General features: G+C 34.4%; 2 protein-coding genes and 1 non-coding gene across 3 annotated transcripts; 2 read left to right on the forward strand and 1 right to left on the reverse strand.

Annotated features, from left to right (window-relative positions):
• Positions 1-424: 424 nt before the first annotated feature.
• Positions 425-498, forward strand: TRNAN-GUU (transfer RNA asparagine (anticodon GUU)). Its single transcript has one exon. It is a non-coding gene; the product is annotated as a tRNA-Asn (tRNA).
• Positions 499-526: 28 nt separating this feature from the next.
• On the forward strand, positions 527-11,542 carry PNSB3 (NDH-dependent cyclic electron flow 1). Its single transcript, XM_089625012.1, has 6 exons — positions 527-893; positions 1,043-1,153; positions 9,228-9,284; positions 9,407-9,469; positions 11,130-11,192; positions 11,333-11,542. The coding sequence occupies exons 1-6, from the start codon at positions 687-689 to the stop codon at positions 11,432-11,434; spliced, it is 603 nt and encodes a 200-aa protein (XP_089481138.1). The 5' UTR covers positions 527-686; the 3' UTR covers positions 11,435-11,542.
• Positions 11,543-14,056: 2,514 nt separating this feature from the next.
• Positions 14,057-16,721, reverse strand: DELTA-TIP (delta tonoplast integral protein). Its single transcript, XM_089627322.1, has 3 exons — positions 16,386-16,721; positions 15,901-16,151; positions 14,057-14,661 (listed from the first exon to the last, which is right to left on the reverse strand). The coding sequence occupies exons 1-3, from the start codon at positions 16,510-16,512 to the stop codon at positions 14,287-14,289; spliced, it is 753 nt and encodes a 250-aa protein (XP_089483448.1). The 5' UTR covers positions 16,513-16,721; the 3' UTR covers positions 14,057-14,286.
• Positions 16,722-22,325: the final 5,604 nt, after the last annotated feature.

Raw genomic sequence — 22,325 nt, forward strand, 5'->3', positions numbered from 1 at the left:
TAGTTGGTACCACCAAATTGTGCCGCAACTTTACGTGATACACACTATATTTAGCTATTTCGTCCAACAAATCCATGGCGCGGCATAGTTTACATGACATAAATTCTGTAATATTACAAAATTTATCATCCTTTTGAATGCTTTTATTCTTTTTTCGCTTAATCCCAGTGATTAGGGATTATATATATATATATATATATATATATATATATATATATATATATATATATATATATATATATATATATATATATATTTGCATCCAGGATTTTGACTGATGTGGTGCATACTAATATATATGGTATATCCTTAAAAAAAAAAAAATTATATACTGTCCGTTCCGTTATAAAAACTAAACTAGCTTGTGGTCATGTTGTCTTCCTGTATTATATTTTAATTTAATCATGACTACACTAGTCATGAAGCTGGAGTAGCTCAGTTGGTTAGAGCGTGTGGCTGTTAACCACAAGGTCGGAGGTTCGACCCCTCCCTCTAGCGTTTGTTTTGTAATTTTAATCAGATTTTTGTTTTTCACTTCCATAATCCATACAATATACCATATCCGATTATAAGAAAATAAAAACCACACAAAGTCAAGGCGCGAACAAAACGTCCCAAATATCCAGTTCATATTTCACACAATATCCTTCACTTCACTGACACTTCATAGCTGGCTCGCTTAAAAAATGGCAACTTTTCAACTCAGCTCTTTAGCTCTATCATCGTCATCTTCATCTTCTTCTACTTTAAAAACCCTTCGATTCCCAAAGCCAACGATCAGGTTCTCTAGAGGGAGAAGAGTCACTATCAGAGCTGTGAGCACTGTCCCTGATAGCGACTCTGAATCTGCTGTGGAACCAAACGAACCGCCTATTAAATTAGTATTTGTTGCCGTAAGGTTTCATTGCTAACAGCTACATGTATTTAGTACTGCTTTTGAACACTACACATTTGCTCATATTAACTGATTATTTTTTGTAAAAACATTATTATTATTATTATTATTAATTATTATTGTATTTTGTTTGGTGTGCAATTTCAGCCTGTGCTGCTCCCAGATGGGAGTCTAGATATGCAGCATAGAACAGGATGTAGCGGCCAGAATCTGAGGAGGATAATGTTGGATGCAAGTATTGAGTTGTACGGACCATATGTAAGATTTCATAATCATATACATCTTTAAATTCTTTCCGTTAATTACCCCGTTATATATATATATATATATATATATATATATATATATATATTATATTACATTACAACTTCAGTATTGTTTGAAACTTATAATCTTTATCACAAAAAAGTTTTTGAATTGTTATTTTACTATCATGCTGACAATATGGTTATTGTTATGTATAAATGTGTTTTTTTTTTTTTTTTTTTTGGCGTCATACAAAATGGTACTCAGTGATTGCTTTATGGCAGTTTAGTGTTTTTAAAAATATGAATTTTTTAAAAATAAATTTATCGCTTAAAGAAATACAACATATTTTTTTAAAACTTAATTACCTGTTAATTTTAGAAAAATAAATTAATTTCAATTGTTTTTAATAATTCAATTTTACATCATACATCGTATCATTAATTAGATTCAACATTTAAACACAAATTACAAGACATACTCATCAAACCAATATTTCGTAGAATCCTTGCTCTCTCGCAGAATAAGTCACTTCATAAGCAGGAGGACTTGTCACCCAAACTAAGTCATTGAAGGTTAATTAATTTCATTTTGAAGGGGAACCTTTTCCAATTCTAACTAGAAATCACAAGCTCAAATGGGTATGCCCAAGATTGGGTATGCCTATATGTGTTAACCACTTAAGCCACCGAACTTAAAATTCTAACACACTAAAAAAAATACCGTTAAATTTTTGGAGTAGATTTTTTTTATGATGTGCTTCTAAATTATTCATAAGTAATGTCTTTTGGGCGTTGAATATATATAATTTTTTTTTTTGGATTTTGTTTAATGACCATTTTATTTATGAATATCGGCCATGTATGTCGTAACAACATGTTCAATGCACAATAAACTCTTAAAAAGGATTATTGGTTATAAAAATATTCAATGTTTTCGATTTGTTGCAGTTTAACACTCATTATTTAAAATTTGTGGGAAAAATACTTAATGTTACATTATCCTTTCTCCGTTTATAGCTGTCCGTTAAAATAGATGGAAAAACACATGTAAGCCATCTAAATGAGCAAAATTAAAAAAATAAACTTAATTTTTTATCATGTTAATAGTATTTTATTTATAATTCATTTTTATGATTTTAATGCTTTAAAAAATAAATAAAGTGTTTATAATTCTTTGTTTATTGCCTCTTACTTTAATATATATGTGATTTATTTAAAAATAAAGAGTATTCAAATTTTTTCAGTGAAAAATAGATACTAAATTAACGAAGATGCGTTGGAAAGATGATTCAGGCCGAGAAAGAGATAGAGCAATTTTCTTAAATATTCTAAAAATTATGTTTTTTATTTTTAGATTTTTATTTTGCTTATCTAGATGGCTTACATATGTGTCTTATCATCCATTTTTATGTACTAATGGAGGAAGAATATTGTAACATTGAGTATTTTTCTAGCAATTTTTAAAGAAAGAGTATTAAACTGCAACAAATCGAAAACATTGAGTATTTTTGTCGCCAATAACTCTTTTAAAAAGCCAACAATCAATAACTCTTTTATAAAGCCAACAATAACGAATAGAAAATTTATCGGCTTAACAAGTAAGCGAGTGGGTAACCTTATTTTCCTCGCAAGGAACTCACTTGCAAGAACCACCACGCAAGTTCTTCAACATCCTAAATCTCGTCAACAACGTACTCCACGATAATCGGAGGATTGTTCCCGGTCATCGCGACAAGGCAATCGCTTGTGATCGCCTTGATGATCAGACGGTGCATATTTATAAGAGAACCCCGTCCATAGCCAAGACTTCAAAGAAAAAAAATCTGTGAGACGTCTTCGTCGAGATGCAAACTGCACCTATAGCCAAAACCCAATGCAGACCAATCATCACATGCATTAACATGCAACTTGAGTATGCTCGGGTCTAGCAGCACCCAAACCACCTCTTCTAAACGCTGTTTTGGTGTCATAGCCCGTGTCAATGTTTGCCCAGATTGAAAATCCAACAACCTAGTGGATGCTACCTCTAAGACTGAGGGCAAGCCCATGCTCTCTGAGACGGGAAAAAGACACGTAAAGTAGCCTCATTAGCTCCGCAAAATTGCAGTCTGCCATACCTCTAACTCATTGTATGATAGCAAGATGCAAGCGGGTGGTATTTGTCCATAACACGCCAAAGGAAAACCCGGACATTTGAAGGAACATTTAGATACCACAATCTATCTTGTTCAGATGATGCCAGTAAAAATAGTCAGTCGTTAGAATCCAGTCTATACCTAAATTTGATAATGTAGTTGTTGTGATAATCATATTGCCCTAAGGGGATCATTGTGAGGAATGCTCAAATCCATTGGAATATGCATCGTCATGAAAAGCCCTTCGAGTTTTCATTCGTTCCAATTTCTTGTAATGTGATCAATAAAGTTGGCAACCAAAAAATTCTGATTGTCCGGTGTGGGGTTAGTAATCGGTAGAAACGAGGGAGCTCGCGGAAGCCATTGATGTTGAAAACCCATATAGATTCATCATTCCCCACGTTCCAGCTAATACCATTCTCTTCTACATATGAAGGAGCACCAACATTGTCTTAATCCTTGGTGTGAGAAAAGTCTACGTCGAATTATATTTAGACTTCAACACCCCACCCGAATCAAAAGGGAGTGACGTCGAGTACTAAGAAGTTGCTATCCTTGCTTAGGCAACATGAATTGGTTCAACAAGTCAAGCTCTTTGAGACCCAACCTAGCTATGATTCTTCGGTTTATAATTTGTGGTTATTTGAATATTCACCCACTTAAAGTCACAAGACTTTCAAGGTTCTAAAAGGGATTTTGGAAGCTTAAATATACTCATAATAAAGGTAGGGATAGCTCAGGTGACAACCTTGATGAGAATCCGTTGAGCTGCTTGATTGAAAGGACGACTGATCAACGTAGAGAGTTTATTTCATTCCTTTTCCCGATTAGATGGGAACTAAAAACCAACTCTCTAATGTATCCTTTATTTCCTAGACGATATTAAACTTCTTTGTAATGACTTGATCATGTCGCATTGAACACAAACCCAAATGATTCTCCAAAGGAATTTCCCACTTTCGTCATAGTACAATTTTAGTACGTCTATAACATAATTCCCAAGGACAGCCATCCTCAGTGCAAAGATTTGTAATGCATGAATCTAAATCCATATTTTTGGGAACAGAGAATCGTCTTCTCCGGGTCCACTACGTAGCCAATCTTAAACTTAATTTTAAGGAAGTAGCCAACGTTTGGTTTATTTTGTAATCTTACCATTTGCAGAAATAAAGGATTATTAAAGACAGAAATACCCTTAATTAAATAAACAGTTACCAAATATAAATTAATTAATAGTTTTAAAAGAAATAAATAGAAAAAAAATAATAAAACACTATAAAAAAGAATTCTTTCTATAATTGACTACAAAAATCCCTAAAAAAATGAAAAAATATATTTAGATCTTCACTGCTGATTTGACGACTAAGAGAGCTTCACCGTGGTGTTCAAAGATTGCCTCGTAGTCTCACAAATTTATTCAGGTTGCGGTTATGTAACAAATTTACTGATGTTAACACAAATAAACATAAATGCACCGACATTTAACACAATTTACGTAGGAATTGATACAAATTTACATAAAAATATCGATCCGATTGAATAAACACATATACAGTCAAATTGAAATTCCAATTCTAACTTCAATTGCAATTCAATTACCAAGTAATTATTCAGTTCCACCAAAAGAAACCAAATATACAGTCTCAAAACAAATAGAAATTTGAAATTCGCAACACATAACACAGTTTCATTAAAAAAAAAACAGAACACATAACACACCGACAATTGGTTAAATTTCGATTTCTAATTAGACAAACAAAAGATAAACACACGCAATATTCTGCAATTCAAGCAATAGCAATAAGAAAGTAAAAGTTGAACCCCAAAAAACAACTAACGTGGAGAGAGAGAGAGAGAGAGAGAGAGAGAGAGAGAGAGAGAGAGAGAGAGAGAGAGTTGTACGAATCAGATTTTTATTAGAGAGAGAGAATAAATGAATATCTCATATATATATTCAGAAGCCAATATTTTTTATTTATTATTTATTTTAATTCAAATGACTACTTAGCGCAAAAAGGGCAAAATCGAAATAAAAAAATTGATTTAATTGCCATGTTATCAAAATTTATTATTTAAACAAAAATCTTGAAACCTTGGATAGGTTGCAATTCCAATATGTCATATGGCTTAGATCCGTGGAATTTTTCTTATTGAAAGTCCTTTTTTGAAATGTCATGATTCGTTGACGAGAACTTGTTATTTATCTGCTTGTTCCGCAAAATTATAGAAAATAGAATTCGGAGTCCTTTGGATGATATCCACGCCCGTTTTTGATTCGAGAGGCTTGTAAAGAGAAAAAGTTATTATGAATTAGTTTGAGGGTGAAAACCTACCTATAAGGTCAAGAGAGAAGTTCCTCTTCTCCTTCAAAATCAAATCTTGTTGAGCTTCACAACTACTACTTCGTTTTGAATGAGCAGTCCCACTAGTGTCTAATAATGTCCTTCATCAAGTCTGGTAAAGGCAAGCGTCTGGGAAAGAACTACTTAGGCAAAAGAAGACGCTTTTAGAGAGAACCGTAGAGAATAAGAATAATTGTATGTTTTGGTAAATCTTTGTCTTCACACAAATATTGGAAGTCTATTAAAGATAAATATTTATTTGGAGCAATTAAATCAGTAGTCCAATAACCTACCATTTTTTTAAAAAATAGTTCAAGTTTCATTTTTATCAAGAAAATAGCTCACAAGACCGAAATTAATTAAATTAACTGTTAAGCTAATTAAATTAACTAGACAGTTAATTTGATTAACTTCGGCTTAGTGAACTATTTCTCTAATAAAATGAACTTGAACTAGATCTTTAAAAGAGATGGATGATTGATTTGCAATAAATGCTTGTATTTATTTTGATCTTTAATAAATAATTAAATTTATTTAATTTAACAAGTATAATATTGAGCACTCTAGCTAAATAGTCAATGACAAAAATACCCTTATGGTTTACTAACCCCTATTTTTCAAACAAACTGTTTTTTTTAAAAAGGCACAAGTTTATGAAGGAAAATAAATCAATTTAGTAATGAGACACCAATAAAATATTTGACTTTTTTTTTAAAACAGAAACAAACAAATAACATAACAACTTCCTTTCACAAACCCTAGACTGAATCAAGCGTATTGAAAAATGAGATAGCTCGAATGTCATGAGGGATCCCATCAGTTCATCAAACTTCAATGTCTTAAGGTCATGGACCTCCTCTATGACAGTGATCTTCATCTTGAATCTTGGGCTTAATTCCCTCAAGATTTTTCTGACTAGGTCTTCATCCGTCATAGGTTTGCAGAGAGAGTAGGACTCATTTGCAAGATCTCGAATACACATGTTGAAGTCGGCAACAGATTCATCTTCGAGCATGGGAGCGCTTCAAAATTCGTAGTAATGTACTGAAGCTTCTGCTTGCGTACTTTAGTGGTCCCCTCATAAGCAACACAACGATTTCCCAAGCTTCTTTGGCGCTCGTGCATGTGTTTATTAACCTGAAAACATTTTTATCAACCCCATTAAAAATAGCATTGAGAGCACGAGAATTACCCAGGGCTGTCTCATCTTCTGTGGGACTCTAGTCCTTCTCAGGTTTGGGACCGGTCACTGCCCCTTTATCATCAACAGTTACAAGGGCTTCCCAACCATGGATCACAACCTTCCAGATCTTGCTATCGAGGGATTTCAAAAAGGCGCTCATACAAGTTTTCCAATAACCGTAGTTGGTTCCATCAAGAACTGGAGGACGATTCACAGACCCTCCTTCTCTGGAACTATCCATCTCTGGTAAATAGAATAAAATACCAAAAATCTAGGTGCCTGCTCTGATACCAATTGAAATTATGTTTGGTTAGAGAGACAAGATGTCGCACACAATATATAGACAATGTGTCTGACAACTTGCTTAACACAGATAATGGATAATCAACAAGAAGTGCAATAAAGAAAAGACACACAATATGGTTACCCAGTTCGGTGCAATGTCACCTACATCTGGGGGCTCACAGCCAGTGGAAAGGAATTCACTATCTCGTAGTCAATAGTACAAGCAAGGTCTTATATGATTACAACAACAAATCAAAGCCCTATAAACTATTACCACGAGTGAATACCAAGTGCAGAGACTCCCCCTGAATTTGAGACCCCTCTCAATTCCACTCTTCAAGCAAACACTAATGCTTGGACGACTTCAGTCTTCAACGGTCGTGAATCTTCAATCACGTAAGCACAGAACCCAAATCACTCAAACACTCAATCTTCTCGAATAGTATTTGATGAATGACACCGCTCAAAACAATCCAACTAGTTTCCCAATCCGTCAATCTTACACGTCTAGGAACCCTAATTGTTTTTTCAAAAGCATCAAGGCAGCTAAGGGTGGAGCACTCGGCTTTTATAACAGTCATACAACTCTGGAAGACAATCTAAGGTTTCCTTACCCATCCTCGCAAGAATGTCACTCAATAAAGTCACCAGCGAGGCAATCTGGCAAATCCGAAAACTTGCCAAAATAACAGTCTGCGCACAAGAGGAAAAATGTCTAAACAGAAGCTAGAACATGATGACCGACATCTTTCCTCACAACTTGCGCTAAAAAATAAAGCCAACTTATAATGTAATAACAACTAATATTAACATTATGATACCTGCATCTATGTTCATTGGAAATTAACTATACAAAAACGATATTGTAAAAATAGGATCCAGCCAAAAAGAATACGAAATACAACATGAAATATCATGTCCATGATATTATTTAACAAAAATAAATTGAACCATATTCTTTTAGCCAAAATAAACCGAAAGATTGAAATCAAATCAGTATGTATGCCGAAATTAATCAAGTTGAATTAACACAAATTAACAAAAATATATTGAAATTAACACAAATTTACATATATATTAACACAAAGAAATACAAATATACCAAACGGAGACGCATAGCCTCGCTCGATTTCATCACCTCAGCTTTACGCACTCCGCTTAAGCAGCGATTCTGAAGGAACGTGCAAGCTCTCCACATCCGAATCGATCCGCCGATTCTTCGACCGAGGTACAGAGTCTCCCTCGTTTTCTCCACGTCCCAAAGCAGCCACTCCGTAAGTAAGAACGTGCAATCTCACCGCCTTCGACTCGAGCCGTTGATTCGCCAACTGCAGACGCAGAGGCTCTCTTGCTTTGTCCGCCTCCGCCTCTGCCAGCCCGAAGTAGCGACTCCGAAAGAATGCACAGGCTTGCCGCCGATTCTTTGATAAGAGACGCATGGCCTCCCTCGCTTTCGCCGTCTCCACTTCCACCCGCTCAATCCGAAGCAATTACTCAATAAGAATGTCAGGCTCGCCGTTAGCCCGGTATTTGCGAGGGAGAGGCAATGGTGTAGCCGGGAAATTTATGGAATTTTTCGCATCGTCGGATTTTCCAACTCCTCCATCGTTGCCAATTTTAGATCTGGAATCTTAGAGAGAGAGAGAGAAAATATTTTGAAATGAATATTTCCATCGATGTGTATATTCGACAATCAATTCATAATATATTGGGCAATCAAATATCGTCGGGAAGTTTTACTTGATTTTCATTCATTAGATTTTTTATTTTAAAATAAATATTCAAAAAGGGCAAAATCGGAAGCAAAAAAATTGTTTAATTTTCACATTATAAAAGTTGACTATTTAATAAAAATTGTGAAACGTTGGATAGTTTGCAATTTCAACGTGTCACTTGACTTAATTCGCGTAATTTTTTTTAATAATATTTAGTATTAAAATAATTATTTAATTTTCCCTCGATTGGCGTGACCTAACTCTCTCAAAATGGTATAAATATTGTTTCCCAACAAATCGGATAAGGGTGCAACCGTCACCAGGTTCTCATCCATTTCGTATTTTATATATTTTTCGCGTCATTAACCGAACATCCCATATGTTATACCTGAATTGTTATTAATATAGTGTGTTAAATTGGCAGGCTAGGATTTTGTTAAATTGTGCAGGAGGAGGATGTTGTGCGACCTGTATGGTTGAGGTATATATATATATATATATAACTTTAATCCTTATATTATAAATCAAGCGATACGCTTATTTTAAGGCATTAATTTTTTTCTTACAACAATCAAATTATTTTGTGTATTGCTACTTTGCTAGGTGGTTCAGGGAAGAGAGTTATTAAGTCCTCGCACTGACAAAGAGAAGGAAAAACTCAATAAGGTACTCTCTTTTTTTTTTTTTTTTTTTTGCTCCAATCATTTTAAAATCAGATTTGTAATTTGTTGTACTAATAAAATTATAGATTTAAATTTAATAATTAGAAGTATGAAATATGTATTATTAAATAAGATTTAAGAAAACGTGAAGATAGTAGTATTTAAACGAATGAAAGATAAATTCATACAAATAAAACAGAGAAAAAATAACAACATAAGAGAGGAAAAAGCAGAAAAAAGAATAGAAGAGAACAAAACTATATATATATAATTAGACAAATAATCTAATAGCCCTCTCTTTTTTTAAAAAAATAGTCAAAAAATTATTTTATTATGAAAATAGTCCACTAAGCTCACAATAAATTAATTTACTGCGGATCTGATGAACTATTTCTTTATAAAATTAAACTTTGGCTGAAATACTAAAAATATTAGGATATTGGTTAATTTCAACACATTTTTCATATATATATATATATATATATTGAAACATGTCGGCGAGAGACAAGTGAGGACGTGATATAATAAGTCTTACTAAACATGTTATGGATTACATTAAAAATATAATATTGAAATATCAGATGTCTAAAAAAAAATCAGATTATGGAAGAAATATAATTGATATTGACCAAATAAAATTTTATTAAAAAATATAAATTGGAGAGAGAAATTTATAAAGAGAGATTAAAAAAGGAAAATAGAGAACGATAGAGTAAAATGATTGACAATTAGCGAGAGAAGAATGTATATAAAGAAACTATATATCATAATTAAAATAGTGAAATTATTTAAATATGAAAAATATAATCAAACTTATTCACAAGTCTCTTGTGGTGCGAATGAGTCATGTTTTTAGTTTGTATTATTTTCATTATTATTAAATAGTAATGCTAGAATTTTTTATAAAATAACTATCATTCTCGTTTAATTATATATGTTATAGATAAAGAATTGGCCCATGTCATACCAACTTTTAAGGGTATGCCTTTTAATTTGGAAAATTTGAGAGGAAAAAAAATCCATTTATTTTCTTGTATGGTTTGAATTAAATAAAATTTGAAGAAAAATGTATAGCTTCTTTGTAATTAATTTTCCTACGAAAAAGAGGTGAAAAATGAAAATTTAAGAAAATTAACACATGTGAAAGTAATATGTCTCTCTCTCTCTCATGGTTTTCTTGATCTTAAATACAGTAGAATATTTTTATTTCCGTTCACCGATTTTTTAGATTTTTATTTTTCATCGTAAACTTTGAATTTCAAACATAGCTGTGAGAACTAGACTTTTCAAAAATTTAAAATGAAAGAAATTTTTTTTTTGGTATATGCACACATGCATATTCTAACTTAGCGCATCTTTAGTGGTAACATTAGCTTAATATGTCACCTAGATTTTTTCTAACTACAACTCATTCAAGCAACAATCATCTCCAATGGTTAAGTCAATCTCTCTCTCTCTTTGCTCTATGTATCACACATATAAATAACATTTCATTAAATTTTTACTTAATTCTCATTGGTTCAAATGAATGTGGGGTCCATTATTTTTGCTAGAGTTAATTTGCTCTATAGAGCTAATAGTGAAGCTATTAGCTCCAATCTTTTATAATTTACTAGCAAGTCCTTATGATAAACTATTGGAGTTGCTCCATCGAATTTGTGCAGAAACCAAGGAATTGGAGACTTGCTTGCCAAACAACACTTAAAAAACCAGATTCGGATAATACGGTAATTGATATTTCTTCCTCTTTATGTATATGGTTTGCTTAGCTATCTTTAAATTCTTCAAAATTATTGACAGCTATTTCTATATTTTATCTGGTATATATATATAAAAAAATATACCTTATGGACATTATTTTGCGCAGGTTGTTATCCAACAGATGCCTGAATGGAAAGGACATGAATGGACATACAAAAGAATAGACGGATCAGATATTGATAGGTTTTATGAGGACAATTTTTCATGAGCCCGTTGTAAATTGACACTAAAATAATTAAGATGATATTTATATTATTTGATTGTCTTCATGGTTTCTTTATTTAACTCATAATATAAAAGGTCCTTTTAAGTGGTAGCTCCATTTCTTCCACATTGAAAAAGAAAAATTTCATTTTCTAGACTTAAAAATCTTCAAAATATTTTAACTGGACCTCCTATCTTCATAATATCTTAAACTAGATTTTTGTCCATTTTCGGACAAAAATACCCTTGTATGAAGTTTAAAGACCATTTTCAACCTTTTTTTTTATCTTACCAATTCTCTCTCACTATAAATCTCGGATTCTCTCTAAAATCGTAGATTGTTCAAAAAAATGAGAAAGTTATCTTGTTTTACATTTCGAATAAGTTTAGATTAGGTTGTATTGATATTTTTAGTTAGGTTAGATTTAATACTAAATAGTCTGGAAATTTTTGGAACATTTCAACGGTTGGCAATGGTTATAGATGAAATTTTTGACTTTTTGTGACAGTATTCATAGAAGGGTTGCAAGGGTTTGAGATAGTTTGAGATAGTTTGAGATAGACTTTGCGACGGGTAGAGATGGGTAGAGACAGTTTACGATGAAAGCGTTAGATAGCGATGGGTAGAGACGGGTTGCGACAGATAGCGACGGATATAGACGGTTTGCGACGGGTAGAGATGGTTTGCAGCAGATAGAGATGCCTAAGATGATTATTCTATTTTTGTGATCAATAATATCATTTTCTTGTTTTTTTTTTTTTGCAATGTTTGTCTTATTTAACGAGACCTACATGAAAGAAGATCACAAGTGATTGTTTACAGATACTGTGACCTTCGCGTTTGATGTTTCTAAAGGCGTTAGCTACGTGTAATTGGTGGATACGCTATATGAGATAATTGACGTCTATAGATTTACGTTTGACTTGAAGATTGAAGTTCCTCAATGGAGACTATTCCAATGGCTACTACCATAGTAGAACGACGCTCATGTTGCCTATTATATGAAGTACAAACATCGAAAGAGATTTTCATTATGTGTAAGCTTGGAAGCTCATGGAACAAGTTGTGTTAAGTGTAACACAACAATGAGTAATTTTTCACTAATATAAAATTCCTTTCACCCACAAAAAAAGAAGAAACAAAAGCCTTAAAAAATCAATACCTAACTAATATGTGAATCTAATAAAGAATTAAAGTATATAAAAATTTATTTAGGTGATTTGCATGTGATTAGGCATCTTAGCCGGTATCAAAACCCACATAACAACGCTAGTTTCATAAATCAAAAGTCTCATATGAGACATAATCAAACTCAGATCAAAACCCCTGAATCAATCCTAGAAACAAACGATTCTTATTAAAAGACTTGTATCAATTTCAAAAGTCAGCAAGACTTCTCACGCAACTTTTCTCATGGTTGATAGTGTTTAGGTGGTGAATCGGTTGTGGTCGTGAATGAAGTGTGTGTTAGGAATATTGCCCACTGAAGATAATAAATAAACATGAACGATTACTGAATTGGATAAGAGGTTTACTTTATTAGCATCATATGATTAGTGGGTTATTTTCTGAATCAGAATCAGTAACAACTATCATCCATAGTCTCCGCATTAAACTGAATCACATGTTGGACATCTGAATTCGGGCGGTGAGCTAAAACATGGCCGATGATTGATACATGCCTGGATAGCTGTATCTAAAATCATATATATATGGAACACAAGTGAAGGTTGATCACTTTGTAGGAGCATTCTGCACTTATGGTAAATGTACGATCTGGACAGACTTTGGTTGTTGATGTGATGTTTAAGTACCGTTACGACACACTAGCTAGGGTCGCTATGATGGTCACAGTGAGACTTGATCTAAATCCTGAACTGATCATGGACTTCTAGGTCATATCACTGGGTTCTTTGACTCATTCGTCTAAGGCTATTGAGATGCTGGGATACTTATGTCTTGGGAGTCGAGAATGTGATCTGAGAAGAAAATGGTTGACATATATGGAATCTAACCTTCCTGAAAGAAGGTCAATGTTCACTCACCTAAGGGTTGATTCCAGAACCGATAGATTGCTAGCACTTTCGTAGTAAGTAATGTACGAAAGAATCTTTCGCTGGGGAAGGAACGACGCTTAGGATATATATGTATCGAGAAAGGTATAACATAATAATTGACCTTACTCGATACGGGTTGAACCAGGAGGATTTTGATCACGAACTGACTAGATTAGTGAACACTCGTCATGATGAGTAAATATGATTCTATTAATAAGGAGAGTGCAGTCTTGGATTACTTTGTGGAGTACTGAACAAGATTGAACGAATCGATTGAAAAGAGAAAAGATTATTTCGTCTTTGTAGGAGCTTCTGTTACTTGATCCATAGTCTCCGATTCGTTTCTGACTAAGGCGGACAAGAACTCTCTAGTAATATATATATGCATTGCATTTTCTCTGATAAATCAATTCAATTCAGTATCTATCAATAAAATCGCACTACTATTTCAACCACACTTTTCGACTATTATTTGATGTGAAATAATAATCTCTCTCTCACTCTCAATATGCGGAAAAGAAAAAAAGAAACGAACGATGAGGAATAATTGTGCGACAAGGAACACACATCACCAATTCGTGCAATCTGATTGAAAAGCAAAAGTTGACAACAGCTAAAAGATTTACAACAACAATAGAATCTTTGCAAAGGAAGATTTCAGACAGATAAACAAAAACAAAAGAAATTAGATCAAAAAAGATGATCTATTCTTCTGTTTACACACAAAATTTTAAAAGCAGATTAAAAAAAACCAAATATCAACCAAATGAAGAATGCTCAAAACAATTTCAGTCATCATCAGTAGTCACTGCCGGAGAGAGGAGCATGGTCGGAGCTTTGGATGAAGACGTTGTTGTAGACGAGTCCTGCGACTCCGCCGCCGACTAGCGGGCCGAGCCAGTAGACCCAGTTTCCGGAGAAGTCTCCACTGACGACAGCGGGGCCGAAGGAGCGAGCGGGGTTCATCGAGCCGCCGGAGAAAGGGCCGGCGGCAAGGATGTTAGCTCCAACGATGAATCCGATGGCGATGGGCGCGATGACTCCGAGAGAGCCCTTCTTGGGGTCGGCAGCGGTGGCAAAGACGGTGTAGACGAGTGCAAAGGTGATCACGATCTCCATCACCACACCTTCCACCACTCCCACTCCGGCGGCCAGGCTGTGCACCGGTACAGCCTGAGCAAACAATATCAAATTATTATGGAAAAATTGTACAAAATAGTCATTTGAAACTTATTGATTAGTAAAATAGTCAAAGTTTCAACTTTTCAGCATAGTAGCTAAATTTACGTTTTCTAGATTAAATTTTTTTACGATTGTTATAAACAATTTATCACTTAAAAAAAAATTAATCTCAGGGTTAAAAAAAATTTTGAAACCAAATTACTGCACATTTTGACTATCTCACTAAATTAAGACAAATTTTTACTATTTTGCAAATTCATAACATCACTTATTATTATAGTAACGCATGACTCTACACGGCGAAAATAAAACATACAAAGTAACCATTTGAAATCAGTAACTGATTAGCAATATATAAGTGTTAAGTTTTAAGTTTGTAGCAAAATTTATCAGGGTTTTCAGTTCTTTAACAAATAATTTGTCAGATTTCCAGTTATTCAGTAAAAAAAAATCAAAATTTAAAAGTATAATATTTTCTACACTGCATAGATGGTATAATCTACGTCTATATAAATTTATCGACAAAGGTAAAAAAAAAATTGTGGCCTACCTATTTGTTGTTGTAAATTTAGACTATTTCACTAATTTAGACATATTGCAACTATTTTATACTATTTAGTTAGAAGAGCCAAAAGTTTTAAAAAGATTAATACAGATAAAAAAAAAAAAAATCATTCATGTTTTGGAAGCTTATAGTACTAACCAGGTCAATTGGTTGGCTGAATACAACAGTTCACATGCATATTTTAATATTAAAATAAAAAGTTCTTGAATAATAAATTGCAGCTAAACAAAAGGTACTATTTTTCAAGAAAATGTCCAAAAGACTTGTTGCAACTTGTATCATAGTATTAAAATAACAGCAAAGGAGGTGTGGGGTATAGGAATCGGATGTTTTAGACACATAAATGCAATTATGATGAAAAAAAGGACAGATAAATGCAGTCACTAATATTTAACTTTAAGTCGTCATTTGACCAATTATTTAGGATCCCAAATTCGATAAACGTGCAATATTAGTTAGGTGATTTACGTGACACAAAAGTTGATAAATTGAATTGTATATTTCTTAATAGTAAAAAGTAGGAACGTGTTAACCCGGGATCTAATTTTTATCATTATACATAACCTATTGGCATAAATACTAGAACATCAGTGAAATATACATAATTGGAGAACGTCGATAAATTGAAATGTATATATGTAAAGGATATATAGATATAGGCATACCAAGCCTCCGGTGACAACTTTGAGGAGGTAGCAAGCAACAATGGAGCCAAGAAGCTGGGCGATCCAGTAGAAGATGCCGGTGAGGATTGTGATCTGACCACCCAAAGCTAGTCCGAAGGTCACAGCTGGGTTGACGTGTCCGCCGGAGATGTTTGCTCCGACCGCCACAGCCACAAAAAGAGCGAACCCGTGACACACCGCTATGGCCACAAGCCCCGACGGGTCCAGAGCCGCATCGCTCTTCAACTTGTCTGCATCAACCAAATAAAATGTGTCAAAAATGTGATAATTTCGAGAGAATTATGAAACACTAGTTTCATAGCCCTGCATGTTAAGAATATTAATATATATATGCATGGTCTATTGATTTTCAGATGAGGGATAATATTGGATCTTCACACTACGTGAACAAGGAAGAATGTGATATTTTCATGTTTTGTGATAACATTAATGGATATAAGGAGAGTGAGGATTGAGGTACTGACTGAAGGCAATGGCTGAACCAACTCCAGCGAAAACAAAGAGTAAAGTTGAGATGAACTCAGCAAGATAAGCCTTAATAGAGGCCATGCTAAAAGAATCATCGAAACGACCGAATGCGATTCCTGCCATTTTTTTTCTTATAGGAAATGAAATGTAGAGAGCTTTCTGAGAACTCCAAATAAATTAGATAGAGAGATAGAAAGGCAAAGCTAGCTTCATATATTACAAAACTCCTTTTCTATGTGCCCTATAAATAGTCATTACAAGTACAACATTGTAACGTCTATATCCTTAAAAAAATAATATGGATTTTTTTTTTAGTATTTTTATTTTTTGAGCTTATTTGTGTAATTTGTTGGTTTTGGATAAACACGTTGAAGGGATTCAATAATACACGATGTAGTATATATCAGCAGAGTGGGCGCTTATTTGGCAGATAATCAGATAGAAGGAATATGCGTAAGGAGCGAAATATCCATGCATATCCGGCTGGTTATGTATTTAATTTATTGAATTTGTTGCCCTAGTCTTAGCTGTCAACTACAAAATATACTTTAATAATGTGGAAGTGTCCGGAAGCACATCAATTATTATTCTTTCCATGTGACCTAACCCCTTTTGCCAGTGAGAGTGAAAGAGAGTGGTGGGCTTCGGTGGGTCACACATGAAATTATAAATATATAAATAATAATAAGCCATTATAACTTAACTAATATTCACCCTGATATACGTTGTTATATGTTAATTAACATGGATAGATAAATGATACAAAATAGCTATTTGAAACTTATTGAAGCGAATAGTCAAAGTTTAACTTTTCAGTAAAGTAGTCAAATTTATGTTTTCAAAATTTTTTTGGCAACCAAAATTAAAATTTTAACGATTATTATAAATAATTTATCACTTTCAAAAAATTAATCTTGGGTTCAAAAAAATTTTGAAATCAGATTACTGCACATTTTGGCTATTTCACTAAATTAAGACAAACCTTAGCTATTTTACAAATTCATAACTCTAAATTGGCTATTTAGCTACACCAACCGTTTAACATTATCAGTCACGAAATATTCAAACTATTTCCTTATTAACGTCGCTACAATTAAGATAATATTTAGAAAATATACCCGATCGTTTACTGGATATTGACGTGATATTAATCATATTTTTTTAAATCTCAAGATTATTTACAAAATTAGCATGAAGTTCAAGAAAAAAAAATTCGATCAAAACAGGAAACAATGAAAAAGTTGTTTTGAAACGGGATTACTACTATAAATTGTGGATTTTACAACACTTAATTTTTTTTTTGTAAAATGATACTACAATACTTCTATACCACTGTGTAATCCAATATTGTAGAAAGCTTCTACAACACTTAAATAATCGTTGTAGAATCCCGGGGATTTTACAATACTTAGCTAACCGTTGTGTAATCCCGAGTATTTTACAACGGTTAGCTAGCGTTGTAAAAGATTCTACAACGGTCCTCAACTATTGTAAAAATCGTGGAATTTGTGGCGTGCTCGCCGCGGCGACATGTTGTGTTCGCCGCAGAGAGATCTTCTACAACGAAAAAAAATATTTGTTGTAGAAGATCTCATTGCGGCGAAAATTACACGTCGCCGCGGCTAAAAAACGGATAGACAAGAGGAACTCCTCGCCGCGGCGAGATCTTTTACAACGAAATAAATATCCGTTGTAGAAGATCTCGTCGCGGCAGTAATTACACTTCACCGTGGCGGTAATTACATTTTATTTATTTTTAACATAAAGTTATATATAATTTTAATTGGGAGGAGCTATTTAAAATAATGCGTGTATTGTATGTATGTATATTTGAGAAATGAAAATGTTGTTACATTATAATATCCATGCAAATTAAATTACAAAATTGTAAAAGAGGACGGCAAAAAAATAAATAAATTAAACGAAAATTCTAGACACCAATAAAGTTGCGATTCCTTGTGATTAGGTTAGGGCCGGAATGGAAACCGACCATGCTATAAAAATAGGATAAAAGTGATGGCATTTGATAAAAAATGGTTGGACGAGGATTGATTAATGAAATTCGTTTGTCATGAATTAACTGTTTGGCGGTCTTAATATAAATGTTTAAGCCTTTATTTATAGAGGGGTTTTATTTGGTCGGTTAACTAATTGATTGGTGATGATAACGACATTGGTGCCGATGGTAATATAATGGAATCCCAATGACTCTTTTGGCCACGTTTGCTGTTGGACTTATTCAATGTCTTGATAAAGTTTCTGGCGTTAATATTTTCCCACCACTTTTTGTCGAGTAATCCATAAAGAACATAAAAAAGCACTCTTACAAACATAATTATTTCTACCCAAATCTATGCCCCTTTCTTCAATGGTTGAGAGAAGAGAGTAATTCATCAAACTTGAAAGGTTTTAGTCATTTACGGTCAAGCTTGGAACTAGCCAATTAATTACTTCGAGCCAGATTTATAAACCCTATCTCTGCACGTACTAGATCGAGTCTTGGTCTTTGTGGACATTGTCAGTGTAGCTTTCTTATGGGTTGTTTCCACTACTTGTCATGACCGACCATAGCTTATTAAAATGTATTTTTAGACCACATCCTGCGCATTTTTCTTTAAAATTTAAAGGGCTTAATTTAAGTTTTGATCAAAGTATCCTCATTAGGATGCCTGTGACTTCTTCAGCTGATCCTCAATTATGGCTCATTAATTAATTAGTAAATTAATAACCATATCTATTATCTGTGGGTAGTGATGTATATGTCAAGTAAAATATTTCTATATGGATACTACATTTGCGCGCAAATCAGATGTACAAGGTTTGTAGGTCAAAATGTGTGAGATAATTCTTATACACAATAATTTACTTTTTTTTTTTCAAGTAATTAAACAATCTTAAAAATAATGTATAAGGTCATCAATCTCACACAAGCATTAACTAAGGAATTAAATCAAATAAAAGATGATGAACACAAAAAATACTTCAATTAAACAATTAAATAAGTATCACTCTCAATCATTTTCAGAAAAAAAAAACCATCACACTCATGGAGATTAGTTCATGGAGATAAATATGGAGAAAATTAATAAACAAAACCCGTAACAATTAAACCAAAACAAAAACATAATAAAAACGGGAGTTCCAAAGATAAAGAGAAGAAAATAAAATGCTGAATCGATGGTGGTGAGCGGTGGTGATTAACGGGTCTTCTTCTCCGGCCTTCCTGCTCTCTTAACTAGCGAAACAAGATAATAAGACCTAAAAAATAAATAAAAAAACATGTGTATTTAGCGGCTCAAAATAAGTAGGTTACAAACGTGTTTTCAGAGCTAGATGGGTTCTTAGATGGGATCCGACGGCTCAAAGGTGCTAAACTCGCGAATTTCAACATTGATGATCTTATGTGCACAGCGTGCAGATATTAGTGTGTGGCGCGCGGATGATTCTACTAGCATGCCCGCGGGCTTGGTCATAACTCCTTGCCTCGATGTCCGATTTTTGTAAATAAATAATATAAAAAACAATCAAGAACGCGCGACTACTCAAGCTCGAAGATAGGCGATTAACGCGTATTAAGCGCGTCTATCGAAGACGAGATGGACTACCTAGAAAGGAAGAAAGCAAGACACGACGCAACAGTCGCCTCTGATTGTCCCTCCAAAAAAGGGATCCATTTAATATAGTATGCCATTGCACGGGTTAGCGTAATAAAGAAGACGGTGAAACCAGAAGGCATACTTAGCCCCTCGTGGCTCAAAGTCAAGACCCCTCGTGTTCCGGACATATATGGCCTCTCTTGGCTCTACGTCCCGATCTCTCGTTGGCAAACTTAGCCCTTCGTGACTCGAAGTCCTTATCCATTATGGTTCGGACGAACATGGCCGCTTGTGACTCAAACCTCCAACCCCTCGTGGTCCAGATAGACTTGGCCCCTCACATGTTATGGATGAAAATGGCCCCTCATTGATACAGTCCCGCCCCATCATGGTCTTGATGAACATGGCCCCTCATGGTCTGGGCGGGGAAGACCCCACATGATCCCGAAAAACTTGGCCCCTAGTGCCTCAAAGTCCCTACCCCTTGTTCTCCAGACGAACATGGCCCCTCATAGACCAACGTACTGACCCCTCGTGGTTTGGAAAACTTGGCCTATATCGGCCCAAAGTCATGATAGCTAGTAGACTGCTTGGTCCCACGATAAGGGAATCCTTGGCGCCCACGTACAAGAAACTAGGAGATAAGGGCCTAGCTAAAAAAACGACACTCCTACTAAAAATATGAACATAACTTCTTGAAAGCAGTGGGCTAGGCCTAAGAGATAAGGGCCTAGCTTCACATCACAAATTTGTGGTAGCTGAGAGGTCTATAAACAGAATAGTAGAGCATATATCCATGGTACTCTCATAAATAATTAATATATTAAATATTTGATGTGGAGATTTCTCTTACACACATCAAAAGTGTATGAGTGTCATCAAGTAACATACGTACTTAGAGCACGATTTATCGATCCCACGAGGACTAGATACTTCGATGTCTAGAAGCAACTAATTCCTTTTCTTTTTTAGTGTTAAAATAAATCAATAAAAGATGGGGGTTTTGAATTATGTTGTAAGAATTCTTATCAAACAAGTAAATGAAAGAACGTTGTAAAAAACTATGATAAAAACAAGGGACATGACTTCGTTGGTTCAATGATGTGGTTCGTTATTGGGCTCATGTGTAGATCGGGTTAGAACGCGAAAACCTAATCTCACCTCTCTAAAATATCCACTAATCTCTCTGAGTTTTTAGGGACCTAGTTGGTTGACGAACTTGAACCTCTCGGCTTGGGTCATATTAAAACAAACAACAACAATACACTTAGGATTCAAACGGCTACAACGGTCCCTAGTCTTTCTATAGATCTAGGTAGATTTGTGACGGGAAGGGTAGAGCTCGCATGTTTATTACCTCTCAGTTTCAAAACTTGCCAAGAGATTCAATCATTAGTTAGCTACTCTAGCTAGAGATGTCACACGCCTACATTCTCATAGATTCCTTCTTCTTTCCTACATGAAAAACAACTATATTCCTCAGGCTATGATCCAACCATCATTAAATCACCAACTACACCTTGTCACTCTAAAGATCTAGCTACTCATGATTGAAATTAAGCAACGCAAGATGACAATAGGTAAAAGCAAGAGAACTACATAGTAAAAAGACATGATATTCAAAGGCAAAATCAATAGTAAAACTCAAATCCAAGATCCAAAACTCAAGAACACTAAGAACAAGCAAGAAACTTGGAAAAAAAAAAGTTCTACAAAGATGAAAATAAAGAAAGACTAGAGGACACGAAATTCCAAAGAGTGAGGTTGATGATGAGGATGAGGAGGGTGTCACTTCTTCTTCTTCTTCTTCTTCTTCTTCTTCTTCTTCTTCTTCTTCTTCTTCTTCTTCTTCTTCTTCTTCTTCTTCTTCTTCTTCTTCTTCTTCTTCTTCTTCTTCTTCTTCTTCACTCCAAGAGTTTTCCAATGGCTTCTCCCTCTAAAATATGGGTGTATAGATCTAAAACTATGGAGTATTATGTAATGTATGAGATAATAATGAGCTTAGACCACATTAGGACCTTAAGGTATCCAAGGCGATATTATCGGAGCCTTCTAGGCACTTAGATGGGATCCAAGGGCTGAGATTAACTCTTGGATGACCTCTTTAAGAAATTGTCTTCGTCACCGCACGCGTCAGGTGAAGGCTTCGGTGCGCCGCTTCCTGCTTAGTCACGTCGCGTGGAGATATGCTCATCCAACGCCTTAGGATAAAAGAACCTTGGTGAAATTCACGCGACGTGTTCTTGGTCTCGCACGTTGTGTGTGCGCGCTTCTTCTGGGCGCGTCACGCTCTAGGCATTCGCGGCGTGTGAGGCTTATGTTGACTTTTCTCCAACTTTG

The sequence above is a fragment of the Urtica dioica genome, chromosome 9 (assembly GCF_054948205.1).
Source record: "Urtica dioica subsp. dioica isolate 48M chromosome 9, U.dioica_male_clone48M_v1_H2, whole genome shotgun sequence".
Classification (NCBI taxonomy): Eukaryota; Viridiplantae; Streptophyta; class Magnoliopsida; order Rosales; family Urticaceae; genus Urtica; species Urtica dioica.